Source organism: Telmatherina bonti (assembly GCF_933228915.1).
Source record: "Telmatherina bonti genome assembly, chromosome: 15".
In the NCBI taxonomy this organism is placed as follows: Eukaryota; Metazoa; Chordata; class Actinopteri; order Atheriniformes; family Telmatherinidae; genus Telmatherina; species Telmatherina bonti.
Genome location: NC_136613.1, coordinates 28,060,107 through 28,082,920, shown reverse-complemented (window position 1 = coordinate 28,082,920; position 22,814 = coordinate 28,060,107). Strand labels below are relative to the sequence as shown.

The 22,814-nt window shown below is 40.2% G+C and overlaps 1 protein-coding gene across 2 annotated transcripts in view; it reads right to left on the bottom strand.

Moving 5' to 3' along the window:
• LOC306766466 (neuropilin-2-like) overlaps positions 1–22,814 on the bottom strand; it is a 107,081-nt gene that overhangs the window by 68,759 nt on the left and 15,508 nt on the right. For both annotated transcript variants that reach the window (XM_079254239.1, XM_079254240.1), the window contains exons 3-4: positions 10,897–11,078; positions 685–912 (exon numbers count right to left, since the gene is read on the bottom strand). In XM_079254239.1, the coding sequence (XP_079110365.1) occupies positions 685–912; positions 10,897–11,078 (410 nt within the window). The remainder of the gene's footprint in view (positions 1–684; positions 913–10,896; positions 11,079–22,814) is intronic.

The following is a 22,814-nucleotide window of genomic DNA, read 5'->3' as shown; positions in this document are numbered from 1 at the left end:
ATTTTGGAAAGTTTCACATGCATCTGAAGGTAAATGCTTCGGAAGCTTGTTTAGAGTAGCAAATATCAATTTCCCAAGAAACATTTCCCCCTCGTAACAGTCCCAGCAGCTGAATTCCCTCGAAAGGCTGTTTCTCTTCTCTAGAAGGCAGACCACAAATCTTCTGGCCTTTATGTTCAAACCAGCATCTCCTTCGTTTGTTCCAGTCTTCCCAGCAGCCCTTCCACCACCCTGCTACCTCTCTCTACCTCTTCCATTGCTTGAAACGAGACCCAAGGTCTTTTTGCTTTAGACTTGTCTTTCTTTTTTTTTTTTTGCAGATAGACCAGAAATATCGCAGCTCCCCCCCCCCTCGCCTCCCATCTTTTCTACCTCTGCTCAGCAACTTCTATTTTATTTTCCCCTTTAAAAGTTATGTTGTTTCTCCACAGCAGGTGCTAGCATTCTGCCTGTGAGCTCAGCTTTCATCTACCAGCACAAAGCTACGAAAATAGTTGCTGCTCCACCTCAGTCAATAATGATGTAGGCAGGGCGAAATACACACACACACGTTTTACTGTACTGCCTCACAACACAGTTGAGCTGAACGTTTCCATCACGAACAGCTTCAACTTTCAATGCATTTTCCACAACTTTCACAAACACCGCAGAGAATACCAGAGTATGAACAAAATACTTCTTTACCTCCTGGGAGTCCGTCCCACACCTCCAGCCAGTCATACTTGCAGTCTCCGTCGCTCCCTGGTAGGGGATCGTTCTCCAGGTCAAAGGTGAGAAAGGAGAGGGTGACATCCATGCTGGGTGGGACGACGATGATGAAGGAACACTCCAGGTTGTGGGGGTACTTGTCGGGAAAGCCTGGGGACTCGATGAGACCCGTGGGACTGGTGAAATTACGGGAACAGTCTGAGCCTGTTAAGAAGAGACAAAACACATTGGAAGATGAGTTTGTTAAGAAGAGAATGAACCTCTTTAGCAGTCTGATGCTGGTTTACGTCTTTAACCTGAAAAGGTCACTAACACGCTCGCATGCATGTGTTAAAGTCAGTTCATTCAACATTTCTCTGTTTCAAAAGTACCAGATTGGTATCTAAGTTTACAGTTTGCACATGTTTCAGCCCAGTCTCACCAGTAAAGCTATAAAAAGTATGTAGTGGTGTCACAACACGTAGTTGGACACAGTGAGGACACACAACATATTATTAGTAGTTTTCTCAATGACTAAGTCAAAAGAAGTTTATCAATTTTAGCCTTAATCTGTATTTTTAACTTCTGACCATTTATAAATGAGAGAGAAGTAGTTGAGTGCAAAAATGTCCTTAAGAAGAGATGCTGGTCGGTAACTAATGGTTCTGACCAAGTCGTCCTTCCACTGTAAAGCATCCATGGCCAAATCAACATGAGACATTGAACACTGACATGTTAGATGTATGAGATGTCAAAGGTAAGTTAGATTCATGTGGTTTCACTGTAGGAAGAAGGAGTTGAGAAAACAGTCCCTGTATAATTAATCTTAGCTGTGAAAACTTTTGTGGCGAGCTCTGGTTGCTCATTACATACTTTTAACACAGTTCATAGCGTCCGAAATATGAATAAGAAGTAGGAATATATAAATGGTAACTTTGTGGGTCGACACATATTGAAAGAATGTTATCAGAAACAACAAAGATGGATGACACGAGGCTGATTTGGTTGTTTCAGTTTCATTATTAACAAAAGTAAAAATGGTCAAATGAAATGTTTTCAGACAGGAGTAACAGTACAGCACTTTAAATGTGTAAGCCTAGACCTCTTCAAATTTGACCTTTTTCATCAAACATATACAAACTGATATTTTTTCCATTCTCCAAGGTCTAAATAAACTAAGTACTTTGATCTTGGACCTTGGCTTTGCCTGCTTCATGAGCCATGAAGTTTTATTTTTGATGTTTTTCAAAAACAATGCAAAATTTGGGACATTATGTCCTTGTTTTCATTGTAGCTTCCCAGAGGCTAATGCTATAGCACTGAAAGTTGTACCAAATGAAAGCTAATAAAATGTTCTTGCATATGGTTGTAAACAGATCAACAACAGTGTAAATTTGAACTTGTTTTATTTAGGTGTCAGCAAGAGTAGTGAGCCAGTCACATTTCACTCCAAGAGGATCAAACAGAAAGTGAGACTCTGGGCCTACCACGTGTTGAGGACAGGAGGTCCTCAACCGGAGGTTCATAAGCTGGAGGTGATGGATAGCTGCGTCAGATGTGACGGTTACACAGTGGCTGGTGTAGAATAGCTTTCATTTGGTACAACTTTCAGTGCTACAGCATCAGCCTCTGGGAAGCTACAATGTAAACAAGGACATAATGTCCCAAATTTCTGCATTGTTTTTGAAAAACGTCTACAATAAAACTACATGGCTCATGAGGCAGGCATAGCCAAGGTCCAGGACCAAAATAACTGATATATTTAGTTTGTTTAGACCTTGGAGAATGGGAATAATATCAGTTTGCATATGTTTGATGAAAAAGGTCAAATCTGAAGAGGTCTAGTGTAAGCCGTTTGCATTTTTATCACTGTCAAAGTGTTTTACAGTGTATATATCTAAACACTTGAGACAAAAGTAAACCTAGATTTATTAGTTTTAAACTCCCAACCATTTGCATGAGAACAGAACAGAAACAGCAATAGTGGGAAATCGTAGCTGGGAAGAGTTTAAAGTGCAAACACTTCGAAACACAGAGCTTGAAGCGGCTACTTAAATCTGCAGCAGATCCGATCCTGATCATTTCAACGATTTCAACTTTGAGACTCCGTAACAGTAAAATGTTTCAACTTGTGTCTAACAAGCTCGCAGAGTTACTTCCAGCAGCGGCAAGAAAAAAACGGAAGAACCGCCTTCATCCTTATTTAATCTTTGGGGAAAATGAGCAGACACAAGCGAGCAAGAGAGGAATTACAGAGACGGACAGACAGACAGTCTGCTGACACCATCGTTGATGGGTGGTCTGGCAGTTATGGGCGGCTTTTAGATGTCATTATACATGCTCTCTCCCTCACACACACACACACACTCACACACACACACACTGTAAAACCCCTCTATTAATATATTCACACACATTATAAAGTGAATGCAGTCACACCAACTGGACCATTATTCCAGCCCAGCCAGCCATGTGTGACCAAGCACTCGCTCACATACACACACACATTCCCCCGCATGCACACACACACCCACTCTCTAAGCCTCTTATGGCAACCCATTTCTCTCCAGTCTGTTTGGGTGTCTGCTATTGTGCTTCCATGTTTCCATAAGTAAATAAAAAAAAGAAGTAAGACATAAGAAACAGATGCTAGATGTATTTACACACGTGTGTGTGGTTGTGTGAATTTGGCACAACTCGAGTTCCACACATGTTTAAGTCACATCTGTAGGACGCCTCCTCACATGCGTCTGACATCACATAAACATACATTTTAATCAATCAAGCGCTCTGCGTGAGCTGCTCATCTGCTTGTGTGTTATTATGGCAACCAAACTGTAGCGTTTGTTTTGTTTAACTCACACACACAGACACACACACAATGGCGTTGACTTTGTGTTGTTGGTGTGTATGATCACAGTAAACCTCGTGTGCGACTGCAGCTTCTAGCGATGCAGAGCAGCAGTGAGAAGGTTTGTCGGAACGATCCCAAAGTTAAAATCTTGCTATTTGAGTGGAAATCTCCATGGCAACTTGGCACGCTGACTGACAGATGCTATAAACATGAAATGTATGTATTTGTGAGCTCCAGTGTCATTTTATATTCTTCCATTTTGCAGGTCTCCGATGTTTCTGCGGTTTGAGCTGGGCAAACTCACGCTGGAGTCTCCATTCTGTTCATGCTCACATCTTCACTCAAAACCAACTTCCAGGTTTACTTTGAGACACAAATGTCTCCTGTATGTTTACCAGAGCATCTCTTTCCATCAAATCTATTTAAAGAATGATAAAAAAAAAAAAAAAACATGATTTTTTTGATCATATCACTTCTTTTTCTGTTCCACTCTTTTAGTCTGATTGTCTTGTTATCTTGATCTCCATCATGCGGCGAACCCAGACAGAGGCAAACACACGCTCAGACATAGGCACACTGTTTCTGAGAGGGCTCCTCTTGTGTCTGGCCCCCCTGCAGAGGCCATCGCTGCATTACACAAGTCTGCGTGACTATGAGCGTGTGTGTGTGTGTGTGTGCGCAGAGTGAATGCCTGCCCAGTTTTGTAGCCCACAGCGATTTTATTCCCCTCTCATTACTTCATGAACATAGCAACAACACTCGCGTCCTCCTTTCTCCTGCCTTGATCTGGTCTGTCTCTTCTCCGTGTTCCCACTCAGCAAACATCTACCTCCACCGTCTCTCATCCCCTTTTCTTTTCTACTTACGTCTCAGCTGTGTGAAAAAGGATTAATGATGAGAGAAGCACACGTTTCACTTGTAAGGTTTGGGGAATTACGGGGTGTGTGCGGGGGTGTGTGTTGCTGGGTAGATCTGGTGTGGGTGCTCATGCCTCGTTGATCTCTAGGAGACAGGACGCGGGTTGTCAGCGCAGGGTGTAATCATACTCTGGCACATAACCCCTGACTTTTCTCGGCTCTGAGCATACATTATAAAAATGTGCATGTACATTTATGTGTCTTTCATGCACTGACATGCGGACATCTAATTTCAGTGAAGCTGTCTTTCATGCCAAAGGGCTGTTAGTTGAATGAAACCCACGTTTACAACCCTCCCTCAAACACGCATGTAGGTAGACATGCAGAGGAGATTTACTATAACCTCCATGCTGAAAGACACACACTGCAGGCGACCACACACAGTTAAACAGCTCCAGCAAAACCGCATGTCGTAGTTTCCTTGTGTATGTTTGGATTCCACCTGGGTGTCATTTAAGTTGGTGGCACGCGCTGCTAAAACTGCTCTGACATGATATTTCTGCCTCTGATAGTGGATCACAGAGTTTATTTCCCTTCATGACCTGCCTCTTCAGCTAAATTCCAGCTGACATATGAAGTCAAGCTGTTATAACACAATTACCCCCAAAGTGATCCCATTTCAGTTTTACTACAAGCTCAGATCCAGAAATATTTAATGAAGTAATTCAGCACAACATTAGGAAACTTCTCCTGATGATGTTTACATGAAACTGAAGATTCTTGGCAAATTTAAAGGACTTTTTATCCTCTACTTTTGGCCCAAACTTCAGTTTAATATGAGCGTGAGTGAGAAACACCTTCAGGAGCACTTTGGGGACCAAACAGCCACGTAGCTCAGACTGAAACATTTACAGGCTGCATTTTAAGTCTCTGCATTAGGCAGTGAGACTACCAGCGATGAAATAATGATTTTATTTATCTGGTGTGGTGTTGATATAAGCCTATGTTCCAAAACTAATAACAAATTGACATCATTTGCTCTCCCATCTACAAACCAATCAATGGTGAATACAGGCAAGAGACACGCAGGGATAATGGCAACAGGGTTTGCCATAAACACTCAGGGGAAGCAGGAAAATTGCTTTGTTAAATCAAAACTAGCTGTGTTGTTTAAATACAATATAACAAACTCAAAAACCTTGGTCTGGACCTCCAGGTGTAAAAAAAACCACACTGTTTACTATCAGTGTAAAACCTGTCAGTTATATTAAAATAGTTACAAACAAAATCAATTTAAGTACAATTTCAACAGAAAATATCTGTGAAAATGACTCTAATGTTCTACATTTAATTAAAATATCCATCACTAAGCTGCAGGAATAGAAATTAGCTTTTAGCCGCACATATATAAAGGTTGTTGTTTATGTTACATTAAAAGCACTCCTTACTTTCACTTTTCCAACCATATAACACAGAAGAAACAGATTTAGTTCTAACAAGGACTTTTTTGCTCCTTTTTTAAGAACTTTTTATGATTTGTTATTGTTACCAGTGAAGATCCTGGGCTTGTTACTAGGTTGGATCTGGAACCACTTTCCTCAATGGAAGCCAGAGGAGGGAAGAAGGAGTCATATGATTGGTTAGACTTGATGATTAGTTGGACAGAGGCAGGGAGGAAATGCCTGAAGGGATCGGCTAGAACGTAAACAACACCAGTTATTGGTGGGATTGTCACGATAACTTTCACATTACACAACCTTCAATGTGTGTGTGTGTGTGTGTGTGTGTTGGGTTAGGTGTAGGTATATTGTGACTCATAAAAATCTCTTCACTCAGTTGACTTCACTTGAAGTTGATTCATTTTCTCATTTAGGTCAAAACTAATGACCAGGAGGGTCGTCTTTTGGGTTGTAGGTTCGGAGCTGAGGTTAAGCTTGTTAGAGTCTAGAAAAATCTAGAAGGAATTAATGCAAGTCAAAGCAAAATGAAAGATTAAAACGGGATGTAGATGTGAACATGTGAATGAGCGTTTGCGTGCAGACATCCAAGCTGCCCCGCATTTGCGATCAAGCTTGCATCAGTGTAGTCATATGTGTGTGTGTGTGTGTGTGTGTGTCTGGCAAGTTCTGGGTCACAATAACAGCTGGGGGCACACTGCCTAGACAGTCAAATTTCATTGGCTAGCACATTTTCTATGCCTCCATCCTTATTGGTTGGAATTTTACTACAATATCCATAGCAACAGAGGTATAAACAATAACAAGAAAGGCATGCCTGCTTGTTTTGGCTCGTAAGTAGTTTCTGGGGTTTTTAAAATATTTTTAATTAAAGCTCCCCCGTTGCTTTTTACTCATCCATATGGATGGATCATAAGAACTTTTTGATGTGAATGCACAGACCTGCAGACCTTCTCAAAACTCCCAAACTCTTCCCTTTAGAAGGAAAGAGCTCAGGCAAAAAGCTGCATCTAAATTTTCACTCAAAAACAAAACAAAAAAAAACCAAGTTACTTAATTTGATAAAGACCTGAAACAGGGTGACTTTAGTCCAACAGAGATACAGCTGCAAGTTAAATATAGACAAAAATTTGAACAGATTTTTTTCAATGGTTTTCAAAAACAAGAGATGTCTCCAGGCAACGATATTTCCTGGCCCACGAAAAATTATTTCAGCCCAGTAAACAAAGTCTTCTGGCAAACGGGAGAAAAAACTCAAATGAGATTGTAAACAAGTAAATGTTATTTAAATGGATAAATGTTTGATCTGCTCTATGTTAACAACATTAAAATATTTCAGGTTTTAATATCTAAAATGAAATGAGTTCAAATTCTGCAACAACTTAAAAGAAAGCTGCAATAAAATTACATGTAGGAAAGGAGAAATTAATTTTCCCTTTATTATCTGTCTTATTTAGCAAATTTACATGTGGCGGTGCAATAAACACCATAGACACACATTTAAGCATGCAAACGCAAACACAGTAAGTCACCCGCGCAACCAGACGTTAAGCTGCACCTTCCAGGATAACAAGATCTTGTTAGCAGTATAACAACAGCTTGAACATCCCAAATGGCTACGTAGCTGCTGCCAGGAAGAGTTGGACGCAAACACACAGCAAGTTCTACAATTAGAAACAAATCAAAATATGTCTCACGGAGGATATCAGCATTTCTTCCGTTAGTAAATAATGATTGAAAACAAACATAAGCATAACTATATTTGAAATAAAAATGGATGCCAACACTTAGTTCTTAAAGGGAAAAAATAACTGCACCACAGTCGCTCCTCAGAGAAGAAAAGTGAAGTAAAAGTTCTTCTTAAAGCGATACTACCAGTGGTGTGGAGTCATGGTAGGCAGAGTAGGCAGTGCCTACCCAAGGCAGAAAGAAATAAATGTAATCATTCCATTTTGATAATTAGTTTATATATTTTTTTCACTTTCTTTTATAATTATCTTAAGTATAATCTTTCAGATGATAAGTTAGTTTAGATTGTAGTACGATTTGAAACTAATGGCATTTAGTACTTATCATTGCTCGATAAAAATGACTCAACAGCACCTCCTCCTGGCCAGGCCGAGACGCTCTACAACTCACACTGGCGCTGTTCGGTGGAGGCCCTAGGCACAGTCCTGCACTGACTTTTCCTCTCATTTAAACGCAATGGTGTGTTTGTGCATTCGTAGTCCGTTCCCCCACATAAAACCATTTACGTAAAAAGGCAGATAGCTACGCTGGCTCTTTATGTTACTGCACTATACCAATGGTCTACATTTGTTCAACGAATTAGTGAATTCACATTTCGCTCTCAAAGTTGTTTGACTTTTTCACCAGAGGAATGACCCTGATAGAAAGGCTAAAATAATTTCCAATGTCCTTCTTTTGAGGAAAAACAGCAACATACGTTACAGTCTGTTATAACAAACAAAGTTAAATGGGTCCGGGGGCTACTGTTGAATCCTTTAGCTAGCTTTCAAGTTTAGGTGTCCTACAATCTTGATTGTGTTAGAATAAGCAGGCATTTACCTGCTTATACATTTAAATTATTATCTGTGTGTCTGGCGCAATTTGCGACTGTCTGCCTAAGTCTAGAGCTCATGGTACGTGCCTGGGTACAGCATTAAAACTCCTTAAAACTCAGTGTTTCTCACACATTTTGGTGGTATACTGGTACTCATAATGCAAACTGCAGCATCCAAATGCTGAGAAACCACTTGAAAACTTTTTTTTTTTTATTTGAAACATCACATTATAGTTGCATTTTGCTTTGGCACACTACATCAAACAGCAGCAAATGGATATCAACACACTAGCTATTTTAAACGTGCAACACAGCTAATTCAGTAAATAAACCCAAGAAGACATTATTGAAAAAAAGAAAGAAAGAAAGTGACAGAGCGGGAGATATAAGACCAGAGTTAACACCTGCTGGAAAGAGCTCAGAAAAGAGACAGGATGCAACAAGACTCTGTTAAAAGGGCAACTAAATGTAAAAATCTGCCAAAATTCAGTGCTGCAACTTCAAACTTCAGAAGGAATAAAAACAATTAAATAAATTTACATTCAGAGAATATAAACCATCATTTTATTTCATTGACTGTTGTTGTTATTAGCAGGTGTTTCATAGCTTATAACCACTCCAATAAAGACTAAATTAAAATCTCAAATGCCAAAAACAGAAATTGCTGTCAAACAAGAAAAGAACCAAATCAGAATTTAGTTGTTTTTCTGCTGAAAACTTTGTAACTCTGTAAGTAGCATTGCCTCATCTTACTAGCATAGCCTGCTAAAGCTAGTTTGGAGGAACAGTTTTAACATGGAGGCTAATTAATCAGTCTTTCTTTATTCATGTCTTTCATGTCTAAGCCTGAAGGGAATTGTAGATTGGGAAGCACCAGGAAAACGATTCTGGATTTAACAAAAAAGCTGTCTGAAGTCACGGTGAAACTGCTGAAGCTATGCTAACCGTTCCAGCAGCAAGTGTCTTGACTGAGAAGTTATTCTGGTTAAAAGAGCAAAAAAACAGCCTGACAAACAGAAGCAAGCAACCCCCTGGATAAATCCCCTGCAGACAGTGCTTTTTTAGGAGTCAAAGAGAGAAAAAAAAAACATGGACTTTTGCAAGTAACTGGTAAGTCTGTTGTACTGGTTTGCTGCAGTCTGGTTTATTATTTTCTTTAGTGTATTCAAACTGAACCAGTGCAGGCTTTAATGTGAATCTTACTTTAGCCTGTTGTGATCTGACTGAGCCTTCAGTCATTCGAATCTTTTCTGGGACTAAAACAAGCCTGTTTATTAATAAAATCTTATCAAAAGCCAGTTACAAAGTCATGACAGCAAAATATAAAATGACATACTTTTAATCCTGCAAATGGCATTTATAGATTGCAATAGAGAAAGTATACAATTTATGATCAAGTCAGAAAATGGCTCAATATGCCTGTAATAAAACAGAGTATAAAGCAGAGAAATAAATGGTAAATGCCTCCATAAAACCTCTGGTGTGTCTTCTTTCATGTCTGGTAGGTTTACAACATTAAAGTCCAAAAATAAATCAATAAGTTCACAAATCTTCCACCTTTTCTGTGTCTCAGTCTCCTTTTCTCCCTGGGGTGCTGGAGTGTGAACACTGACACCCTTGTTGTTGTTTTAAAGTCCATCAGGTGGTCAAGCACAAAGCACACGTACACACACACACACACACACACACACACACACACACACACACACACCACAGAAATCCCAAAAGGTTGGTGCCAGGAAGTGAGAAACACCGACAACCACACGTGTTGTGTTAGTAACCTCAGCCCTCTGTGTGTGCGTGAGGGTTAGCGTGTACATGTGTGTGTCTCAGGGGAACACGGCTCAGGACTCAATTAAGCAGGCATGTGAGGAATGCTTTCAGGGGGAACGGGACAAGATGGCTGTAGGGCCGACACTACGCGCCTCTCTGTCTCACTTGCCCTTGATCTCAATTGGTCTCACTTTGGCTGACCCATGGTAGCGTGAAGGGGACCCATGTCAGGCACACACACTTAAACACACACATAAAGTGCCATGAAGTGAAGCAATGACCCGCCTGGACAGACTTGAGGACTCTCAAGGGTCCTCTGCTGTGTGTCTTGATGCTCTCTGACCGTCTCAGATGACATCGCTATAAATGAGGCTGGATCACCCAATGAGACACGCCAAGTCCCCTAGTAGCTTGTAATACAGTCACTGATAGCCTGTTCATAGGTCATCTCCTTATATACGCTGCAGCTTAAATTATCTGTAAAGTTTGTCAGAGTTTGAGGGTTGTTTAAAGTGAAAATTAATTTACTCAGTTCTGGTTTAGTGATATGGTTCCCAGTCGCTGCTACTGAAACTATGCAAATTTCTCCACGTCTTATCTCTGGTATATCAGTAACTTTCATTAACCCCAAAAGACCAGAACCTCATAGCCAAGTAAACCATGACATACTTCTGTAAATGTTGCATTTTGCAAGTATCTATTTACCAGTTTTGAAGATTTCATAGCGGAGCGAGAAGCCCGCCCCCTGGTGGGCATAGTCAGACACAAACTTGATGTGTAGCGAGGGGCCGGACGATATGATCGGCGCTGGGGCGATGTTGCTGCAGTGCTTCCCCAGCAAATCGGCGGACTCCGAGTTCCCATCATGGATCTCCACATAGTCATACCTGCAAAAGAAAAGCAAGCGTTCAGAATCAATGACCTTATTTCATCTGGTCTCAAACATTATGTCATTACATCACAGCTTTTAAGTCACAGTGAGGGCAAAAAGTCCTTTACTGGGACAGCAGCTTCCAGCAACTCTGTACATACTTAAACACCAGCAGACCTATTATTAATATGATGAGGTGTAAAGTGGAGGAAGGAAAGGGAAAATTGATTTGAAAAGGAAAATATGTTAAATCCTCAAAGCTGCTTGGACTCCGATGTGATTAGTTTTCTTTCTTTCAGGCGACACATTGGATTGGCCAATAAATGAACAGCTTGTTTGCAACTATGAGACTGGAAGAACTTCTGAAAGCATGTCACTATCAAGCGGCGTTGTGGTGTCATTACAAGTCACAAAAATTCAGCTGAAAAGTGACATGGAAGAAGCGAGGAGGACAGGAAACGCATTTCATTTCACTGCAGTGATTATAATCCCAACTGCACAAGGCATGGATCACAACTACAGTACATTGCACATGTCACATGTATTAATACAACAGAGTCTGACTCCCACTTTAACACAACTAGTTCATCATTTTTAAAACAACAGAAAGCAGTCATTTCTGCGGGAATGATCATGAGAAACGACAAATGAATGATACCATGCATGAATTTCTGCTGAGGTCAAAGACACAAGTCCTCAAGTGTTCAGCATTAATGCAGAGAATGATTTGGTTTACATGAGATTCTTCCATCAACTTGAATTTTTCTTTATCTTTTCGTAGCATGCTTTATGCATTACAACAAATCAATGAAAGTTGGTTCGAAAACAAAATAAATCCACAATATTTACACATGTAACTCCTACAGGCAAGCAAGGAATTGTTCTTCTCCACGAAAAGACAATACTGACAAGAAATCTATTTCTGTTTCTGTTTCTTTCATGTTTTCTGACAACAAATGTTAAGGTCCATCAGCGGAGCCACAGCAGGGGTGTTGCCTCTTTGTCTGGATACCAAACACACACCTGCCTGGCTCTAAAATAGCTTCCTGGGAAGAAATTCCTGGAACAGCTACAAGAGGAAAACTTCACATTTCTAACAGAGTTCGCTATTAATTAGTTTTTCTTGCAACAAAACAAAATTTGAGCTAAATTCTAGTGGTATGCATGTGTGCTTCATACCAATAACCCCTGATATTATTACTATAGTTTCTGTAAACCTGGAGCATCTGAGAATTTCCATTTAACAGCAACAGTTGTGAATTCAATGCTGTTAAAATTATAACAAGCCAGCAGCAGGGGACCTCCCAGTAACTCAGCAGATGAGGATATCAGGTACCACTGGATAATAAAAGCAAAGCACACACTTATTTGTTGCCACGCACATTAAAAATACATGAATATAAAAGGGGTGTTAATCTTTTCACTATTTGTTAGCTTACATTCACATCTCTGTGTTTCATTCCTGAACACACAAGCCAAAATACACCCACACACACACTCGAATACACACTCGTTCGGTCACTTAGGAGAACGTCATGGGTCATTTATGGATTTCATAGAGACTGTGTATAAAAATACAGTCATAGAAAAAAGAACGGTACATCACACTGTATTTTCAGTCTTTTAATAAAAAAGAAGCCATAACACAGAGGCAGAGTGTGAAAATGATGTAAACCTGCAAAAACTGCCAGAAGAATTAAGATTTTCCAGCTTCTGCTCAAATGCATTTTATTATTTGTCTGCAGAAATGCCTTTCTATACAAAAACTCTGTTTTCAGTTTGCATTTGGCTTTGTGTTAACACACTACCAAAGAGCACAGCAATTATTTAAAAACTGGTTCCCAACTATTTGGGTTCAACATCCCACACTGACAAAACATTAATCCAAAGTGTACAAACCAGTTGCCAGTCTTTCCAGTGGATGTTCCACTCAGTTCATTCCAAAGTCTGATTGGACAATACTCAGAAACTTACAATAACCCCGCAGCTACGTCTTACACTCCACAGTCCTCAGTTAGGCACGGTGAAAATGAGAGTGAAATGAGAAAAGAGTAAACGAGTATGTCGTTTTCTGGATGGGCTGTCAGGAGCAAAGCCTCTTATCAGCATCAAGAGCACTAAGTGCATGTTGTGTTTGCAAACCTGCGTCCGAATGAATCGCCAGTTTTCTGGAACAAATTTGTACTGATGAAACAGAAGTGGAGATGTTGGATGAAAAACAAAAACAGTGGATGTTTTTGACATCATACTGTCAAACATGCTGGTGGAGTAGTGAAGTTTTAGGAGGGGGGGTTTACAGCCACACAACCCACATGTCTTGCAGTCTTTCAATTAACCATAATCTCCTTTGTCTAGCAAGTATTCTAGAGTCAAACGTGAGGCCATGTGGCATTGATCCCAAACACGACAACAACTCTTTCAGAGGAAAACTGAAAACGACAAGAATCAAGGCGTCCAGACCTGGATAAAATGCTTAAAGAGAGATGCATAAATAAATGCTGGACATCTAAGTGGACTGAAGCAGCCTTGTATAGACATTTCAGTCCAAAGATGACAAAGAAAGAGACACCCTGATGAAAATGGCATCAGTACTTCAACTTACTGCTGCTAAAGGTCAAAGCAGGTTATTTGAAACACAAAAATGTCGCTTTTCTTACATTTCTCCTGCATTTTAGACTTTGTTTATCTAAAATCAATGATAACCAGAGGTGATGTGTGTGTTGTTGTTCATCTGAAAGTTTATTTACCTCATTCTAAAACCTCACATCATGTTTCTCACTTTGTTACAGCAAAACTGCAGAAAACAGACGGGAGTTCAGAGTGACTGGACAGCGAAGCTTCACACAACGCTGACAGATGTGTGTGTCCTGGTTGCTGGCTCTTCCTGTGCATGCAGCGATTCCTGAATTTGTGCACGTGTCTGCGTGCGCGTCGATGTGTGTGTAGCGTGACAGGTGAGCAACTTCCAAACATAATAAGGGTCACATACTTCCTTACGCTCTGTCATGTTCTGTGCAGAACTAACAGATTTATGACGCAAGCTGTCAATGATCGCCCTTCATGTGTGTGTGTGTGTGTACATCTGCACATGTGAATGTGCATGCAAGTTTAAGTGTGTGCGCTGCAGCGCCTGTCATCCATTCCCCAGAGATCCCCTTATTGTGATGACAGATTCCTCCTTTCTTTCAGTGACAACTTTGTTTAGCAGCAACTCCACGCAAAATGTCTTTTATGTTGAAGCCAACTTCCTTCCTGATTTAACTCTTCACGCTTCATTTTCAGTCCTGTTTCTATTGTGTTCTGATATGTTTTATAGTGTGTTGTGCTTCCTAATGCACTCAGGTATTAGCATAGGGAACAAGAACCTGCGTAATATTGAAGATGAAGAGATCATTTTTGAAGGTTTTGATCCTTAATTTCCCATTTTTGACTAAAAATCTTTTTTTTTAAAAAATCACCTATTGTGTGTTTTTTTTTTTTAAGTTTTGAACTCAGCTGTGCATGGATGAACAAAAAGCATGGGGCAAGGAAGACTTTAAAATGTATCTTGCTCACTCTGCTCATAGTAAGACAGAAAATGAACGACATTTACTCTTTACGTCTTCTCTCCACCTTCTACAGACGGAGACAGGTGTCCCTGCCCTTGTCCATGCCTCCCTCCTCACAGCTTTGACAAACCCAGCAACTCTTTGGACCTGCTACAAATACTTTGTTCGCACTGATGCAGAGAAAAAGTTTTACACAGTGACCCAAAGGGGGATTTGAGGTCTTCAATCTGTGTGTGTGTAGGAGACACACTGCCTCTAAACACTGTTTAATCCTGCCATTTATCCCTCTGCCACCTCCCGCTCTCTCTCCACAAATGCTGCACTGAATTAGTGATTTACTGAGACTCGCCAATAGGAATGACAAAAACTGTTTTCCTCAACATGAATTTCACAAGCAGCAATTTTTTTTAGATAAAAAAGTGAATCTTTGATGTAACAATGTGTAGATGGGAGACCATAAGTAGGAATACATCGACCTTAAGCACAGACTGACTAGACATGGTTTATATTGCACTAACATTAGTGAACTGAGAGATGCATGTATCTGTTTTGTTTGTTTGTTTTGGGACCAGAGCTGCCTACGAGTCTGCCTGACGGGAAAATCTTAGAACTTCCACCTCTTCTTGCTCTTAACTGCCTTTTACAGGTTCTGTCTCTTTCGGCTGGGGGTTGTCCTCTCACACCTGTAGAGTTCTCTCAGGCATCGGGGGTGGACAGTGTCCGCTCAGCACACTCGCACAGACGCAGACACACACAATGAAAAAGAAAAACCAACCTGAAACCTGACAAGGATTTAGAAACTGTTAAGAAAAAAAAAAAGATCAAACTTTAAACTTAGTGCATATTTTATTTAAATAAATGTGTGGTGTTACTATAGTAACCTACTTCTTAAAATAAATGAGAACACTAAACAAGCTAGACTTTGTTTGTAGTACCTGAGAACAAGCTTAAAAATATGGGATTCTGCTGACATGTACGATTAAATGAAATCTTATTGTATCTTGAAACTATTGACGATAATATCCAGCACATTCCTTTTGTTGCCGTCTTGTTTCTATTCTGCAGTTTTGTCCTGTTTTCATAGAAAAACTCTTTAAGAAAAGGAAGTAAAACTTTGTGGACATGCAAAATACCTTTTAATGAAACGTGTGGTGACTCACACACTGAACCTTATTTTAGCTTCAGTCGTGTGGATGACACAATATAATTTTGAGATATTTTAACGGGGTTTGTAAGGAAGTGAAACTGCATTGTTGGCATTTGTGTCATGACAAAAATATAATCTATTTGGTGTTTTTTCCAACCCCTTCTGACAATTCACAGATACTTCCTGTTATATCAAGCTACACATGGCATAGAAAACTAGTCCAGCAGTTCTTAGTGGTTTCTTTTGTTGATGTTATTTTTCTTTTTCTATATATATATGTTTGTTACTTTTACACCGTATACCTCAAGTGGCAAAATCTCAGGAATCATAAGTCCTTGTTCAGCCCAAATCCATGTTTTGGTATTTCTACACTGATTTTAGAAAATGTGAACTGTTAAAAAGCAAAAGTTATCTTCCATGACGTCTACTCTTTGCCTGTTGGATCCAAACCACATCTGAAGGCGAGTTAAAAAGAGATTATTAGAGTTCTGCGCCACAGCAGCAATGAGCAGAATCAATGCTGCTACAAGCAGGTCGTAATGGAGGACACTCCATGGACAAATGCATTTATAAACTTTCATCTTCCACTCTGGACAACGGCTTCTTCTGCACTGATGAAGCTTCAAGGAAGCCGGTGATGGAAATGCACCAGATCTCTGCTGTCACTGAAAAATGATCCTACAGGTTTGTTTTTAATGTCTAGAGACAAATCCAGTCTGACAGTCTGTTGAAGCAGGACACTGTATTCACCTGCAGATGATACAACCAACGAATCGCCTTGAGGAACTGCGATTACTCGGGTTTCTGCATAATGTGGCACAAGCTTTCTGTCCTGTACAGTCCATCCAAACACCTCCAGCAGTCAGTCTGTCACTGAAGCAGTTAATAGAGAGCGAGGAGGATGACTGATTTCACTGATATCAAGTAATAGGCCGATTACTGCAGACTGCTGGACAGTGTGTGTGCATGTGTGTGTGAATGCATGTAAGTTTGAGTCCAGCCATAGTCTCCAGGACAACCAATCGATTCCTCATTATAGCTTTAACACACATTGATCAGGATCAGTCCTTCACTGACCCACACACACTCCACATACACACATATGCAGAGTTATTACAGTTACAGTCATTGATCAGGGAGACCTTCAGGGCCCCAGGGAGTGTGTGTAAATCAGAACTGATATTATCATCATTACCTTCCCTGCCTGAGGGTGTGTGTGTGTGAGTGGATATTTTAAAATCACTACTTCAGACCTCAACTAATCTTGAAATCTATTTTTCAGTGACATTGAGTCTCTCAAGCCAGAGTGTGAGATGCACACAGGCGTATCTATAAGAGGAATTCTGTCCTTTTTAAGGTCCATTTATTCTCTACATTAACTCCTTGGCTGCCTGGCATTGTTATGGCAGAGAGCCCTGTTTGTTTTGGAGCATTTTGGCTCATCTGTCGGGTCTGCAGAATGTGGGGGGCTGATTTGGTCGAGTGTGTGTGTTGGGGTGCACGCTCAGAGAGCATATACAACAAGGCGTTATGATGCATGGAGGGTTTTATGCGTCGTTTGTGTGTATTTTACATGTGTATTTTGTGGCTCTTGTGGATGTATATCCTGATGGAGCAAACAGAGCAGTACAACAAGAAACTATGGGGGAAGTGTCGAGCTGTAGAGCTGATCTACGATATGTAAAAGCAACAAAGAAGAAGAAGCTGCAGCGTATTAAATGGCTGCACAGACCATCGCCGTCTACTGCACTGCCTCTTTTGTGTCCCTTTCTGAGGACATGCAGTTGTGCTCATATTTATTCACACTCTTTCATTAAAGAAGGAAAAAAAACAGCTGCCTGTAAAATAAGCTGAAATTGACTAAAGTAATAATAATAATAAAAAATTATGAAAATAATTACATTATTTTCTAATTCTGGGTTAATAGAGTTTTTTTTTTTTTTTTAAGAAAGCAAACAAATAAGATAATTTAATACATATTACATCACTCATAAACTAATATTTAGTTGAACAATCCTTTAATGTTTCCGCTCCAGTCAGGTGTTTTCTGTTCCTCTCAGTCTGCACCTGTTGACAGGTATTTTGTCCCACTGTTCAACAGAAAAGTGCTCTAATTTGTCCAGGACCAATTTATTTGTTTGTTTTTTCTTTCTTCTTCAGCTCAATTAAATGAAAAAACAGTGTCTTATATGACTAAATTATATTTTTGCAAATTTTTAGTTATTGTAATTTTCCTAGTCTCCTATGATTTGAGTGACTGTTGTAAATTCAGCCTTTACTTGAATGAAAGGGGATGAATACATATGAGCACAACTGTACATCACTACATGAAGGGAGCATAAATGGGCCTTCATTAACAACAACACTAACCATTGTGCTCCAAATGTGTAAAATAGAAAATATCAAAGTCCCCGCAACTAATTTTCCCTTTTAGCTAAATATCTTACTATTCCTCCAATGATTTTCTCTACTATGCCTTATTGACTGAAAACATTTAACGATAGATCTCTTATGTATCGCTATAAGGATTATTATTATGAAACATTTTATGCAACCACCCAGGATTAATGCTCCTTCATAGAGTATTGTGTCACATATGAAAGTATAGGAGGGTTAGGATGTTGATCTGTCACTGATGCACCTGACAGAGCAACAACGGCAGTGACAGAGGTGAACAGGTCATTCTCCAATGTGAAGAAGTCCTATTGAGGATAAAGAGTTTATTTTATTACCTGGTTGGGTTTTAGTTTATGGTCAGATAAGGTGTAGATGGTTGTCTGGTTATTTGTGTGCATCAGTGGCAACGTTTTTACCAAATATAGCCAAGAAAGAAGCCAAAGAAATAGCCAAGAAAAACATATTCCATTGGTTCAGTTGGCCAAAAGATGTTATTTGGAGGAATAAATAGTCACTACATTTCACAAATTATCTGCATTACATTTAAGAGGCGAAGGTAAGGGGTGGTGGAAACATACACATCACTATTATTAGCCTCATGGCACAGCATTAATACACATTTTATCCCCATCATTTGCCCCAAAATAAATATTTCTTTTTCAAGACCCATGCTTTGGGCATGACTCTGGGCTTAATGAAAATATTATCTTATCTAAACAGATTCTTAAAAAAACTAATGAAAAAAACCCAGTCCAGCACTTCCAGTGACATTTCCAGTGAGATCTCTTGGCTTCTCTTTTTGCAGCTGTGCAACAACAGTCTCCACCTTTGTGCTCGGACTCTTGTCTGGATGCATGAATCTCCTGCTGGCCGAGTCGCAGTGATGTTAATCAGAGCATGCAGGCAGCTGCTAAATGCCCACAGCTGGTAATAGAACTGTCACTCCACATGCTGCTCCCTTCTCCCACTCCCTTCTCTCATAAAGTCTTTTCATCTCTTCCCCACCTTCCTCCTTTTGCGAATCTGCCCTAAGGACAGTGTCACATCACATCACTCCGCTGTTTGCTCTCTTCTTTGAGGGACATCTACCTATCAGCCAGGTGTGGCTGCAGAAGTGATAAAATACTCCAAGTTTTCCAGCCAGTAGCGCTCATAGTTGGTAACCTGGGTGAGGCTGAACTTTATATGAAGATATACGATGGAAGAGAAGACAAGAACTGATGTAGTATGAAGGTAAATGATTAATTGAGGCAGAGCACAAAGACAAAGTCTAAATCATTTGTGAAGCCATTATTGTTGACTGCAGCTTCTCTGTCATATAAATCACTTCTTAACTCACTTCTTTACTTCTCACTTATTGTTTAAGCCATGCAGCCATGAAAACTCCAGCGTGACTGTCCATTACGCTTTCGCTGTGAATGACTTCATTTTAAAGCCAGAATATGCCTTCAGGTCTCCGTGCAAGCTTCGTAAGGTGTGTGAGTGTAATTTCTTTGGACGTGGCTGCATGAGAAAATGTGTAGAAGATGAGACAAATAGTGGAGGAGAAAAAAGAAGGGGAGGAACGGCCGCAAGAGTGTTTGAAAGTGGGGGTGAAATGAGAAAGTAAGAGGTAGAGAGAGGAAGGGAAGAGTGCTGCATTTGACTTTCCGTCCACGTTTTCTGATTCTAAATGCTGAATAATGATTTGGCCTATAACAGAGTGGCTCATGGCAGAAGGAGCAGGAGGAGGGAGAGGAAAGGAGAGAAAGTGAGAAATTAGATTGAAGCTCACGCAGCAGACAGAACATGATGGGGCCAAATAGGAGAAGGGAGGTGATGAGGAGGGAGGAAAGGAAGAGGAGGGAAAAGAAGGTGAGACCGAGGAAGTTGCAAGAGCAGGTGAAAGATGATAGATGTGATCTATTGGGCAGAGGTGAGGGGGGGTGAAGAGGAGTGAGATGAATTGAGGGGCAAAATGGGGAAAGGGCCAGGAGGAAAGAGGAGAGGGACAGGAGGTAGCTGTCAGGATGATTTGAGCCTGCCCTCAGCGGACCCTGACGCTGCACTTTTCTTCGAGCGGCTGCACGTGTGTGTGTGTGTGTGTGTGTGTGTGTGTGTGTGTGTGAGAGAGAGAGAGAGAGAGAGAGAGAGAAAGACAGCGTTACATGTTCCAAAACACTCCAAATAGAGACCTTGCTTTCAGAGACAGAAGAGTGATGTGAGCTAGAATGAAATTGTAAAATGAACTATCACGTCTGCCAGAGTTCTGCATTTTTTACATTTTTAAACAGGTCACATGACAGGAATCATGACCTATGAGGATTAAAAGTGTGTAACCTTGAACATAGCATACTTTGCTAACCTGAAACTGCACATTCAACACTTAACTCAATCATTTGAGTGTTATAGCAGTAAAGATAGAGAATTATAAATGATGGAAAGGGAATGAAAATATAGACTTTCTGCAGAACAATTTTCAAACCAGGTCTACACTGAAAAGCAGAGTTCATTTCAAATATGAGTTGGAAACTAAACTGAAACTAATGCACTAACAAATAAAACTGATGTAAATATTAAGCTAAGATAAGATACAATCTGACCTAACTGAGTTGTGTGGCAAAAATGGGCTCTACCACCACTAAGACTGTAGGCTAAAGCTAGCACGAATGTACTCCCATGAAGCTAATGAACAAAGTGTCAACATGCGACGGAGAAACACTTTACTTTTGTTTTAAATCAAAACAAAACACTTTTTAAACAGTGGGGAGCATCTTTCATTGGTGAAACACAACTAATTCAGAGCAACATTTGCTCTCACGCTTTCTACGCATGCTAATGCTAACGGTAAATCATGAGCTATGGGTTCTTTTTTGAGGCTGGTGGTGAAAATGAACACTTAAATGGAGTAGTACCATACAAATCATTATATTCAGGATAATCAACAGTACATATGATGTGTCTTAACCATTGCATAGCAAGCGAACAGATTTATAATAATACTGTCTCGCTGTCACAGTTCAACCAGTGTGTATGCAGAAAACTAGCTTCAACATTTATCTCTGTCAGATTTGCTGAGTCAGAACTCTCGTCCACATGCAGAGGTGAGACGCTGACTTTCTTATCTCTAAATGAAAAAAAATTAAGCATTTTTATTCAATTCACAACCAGAAAAAAGAGGACACACAAAAACTCTTCTGTCAGTGTACTTTTCTGTCACGTAGTGTAGAAATATCTCATGAAACACACTCAGCCGATACAGATCCAGCATATTTGTAACTGAAACCCGTCACCTATAACGGACTAGTATGTTGCCATACGGTGACAGTCATGTGAGGGAAAAGGGAAGTCGTGGTCTAGCCATAAATATTTGCAGGGGTACCAGCATATCCTCTTGGCATTTCCCTCCAGTCAAATTGTTACTGTTTAAAATAAGTAATTAATGTTAATCATCACAAATTAAATGGCTTCATCATTTTAAAAATCTTTTTAAAAATTAAAAATGCTAAGTCATAAAAATGTTTTTTTCTGTTTTGTGATTATGAGAATTGACAGATTTTTGTGTAAAAGAAAGATGTTTCTATATAATGATGGTTTTTAATATGATTAAGTGACTGGGACAAACAGTATGGCTCTACAAAACACAATCTTTGTTAGCAAACATAGGTGTCTTCTTTGTCCTGACACGACGAGTTTGTGTTTTCCTCCCTCCATAAACTGAGGATACACAGCAGTTTTCTGTTTCTCAAAGCTGAGAGAAGAAACACATGGATAATGTTCTTGTGACCTTATCAAATGCAAGACACATTAGGCAGCCAGAGACGAAGACAGAGACAGTGACTGACACAGAAGTATGCATGTGTGTGTGAGGCTTGTCGCTGACAATCATTGGCCGACCAAGTATTTCTGCCTCCCACAGCGACACACACACACACACACACACACACACACACACACACACACACACACACACACACACACACCATCAGTTTTTACTCCTTGGCCTTCTCATCCTCTGAACCTAACAGCTCAATTTCAGCCAACCCATGAGCACACAAGCACACACACACACACACACACACACACACACACACACACACACACACACACACACACACACACACACACACACACACACACACAAGTACAGACACACTTGGGGTATGGAGCCTGTAGACCTAAATAGCTCTTCACCGAAGGGCACCGCATACACAACATATATCTCTCTGCTGCCGCAGTCTGGAGAATGGCTTTAAAAAAGTCTTCTTGGGAGTCTGCAGCTAAAACACATGTGGGAACACGCCACCAGTGTCAGACTAATGTCTAGCACGCTACATGTGTAGCATGCAACATGCACGTTTCACGATAAATAAATCAGGACCTGTTATTTCTTGTAGTCACTACAACGTTTCATCCTCCTGGGAAACTGTTGGGCTTTAAATGGATGTAAAAAAAAAAAAAAAGTCAAAGAGGAAAAAGGAGGGAAGGGGAGAAAGGAGGGATGAGAGGGGAGCGCTTGGCCAGAGGGAGGAGAAAATGGAGAGGAAAAGAGAAAGCAGAGCATCCACCAGCATGTATCAAACTGGATGTTGAGCATGACTGAAATGAAGCCGAGGACAGGGAGACAGAGGAGTGTGTGTTTTTTATTTCCACAGCACAGTGCGAAAGCAAAGCAAAACAG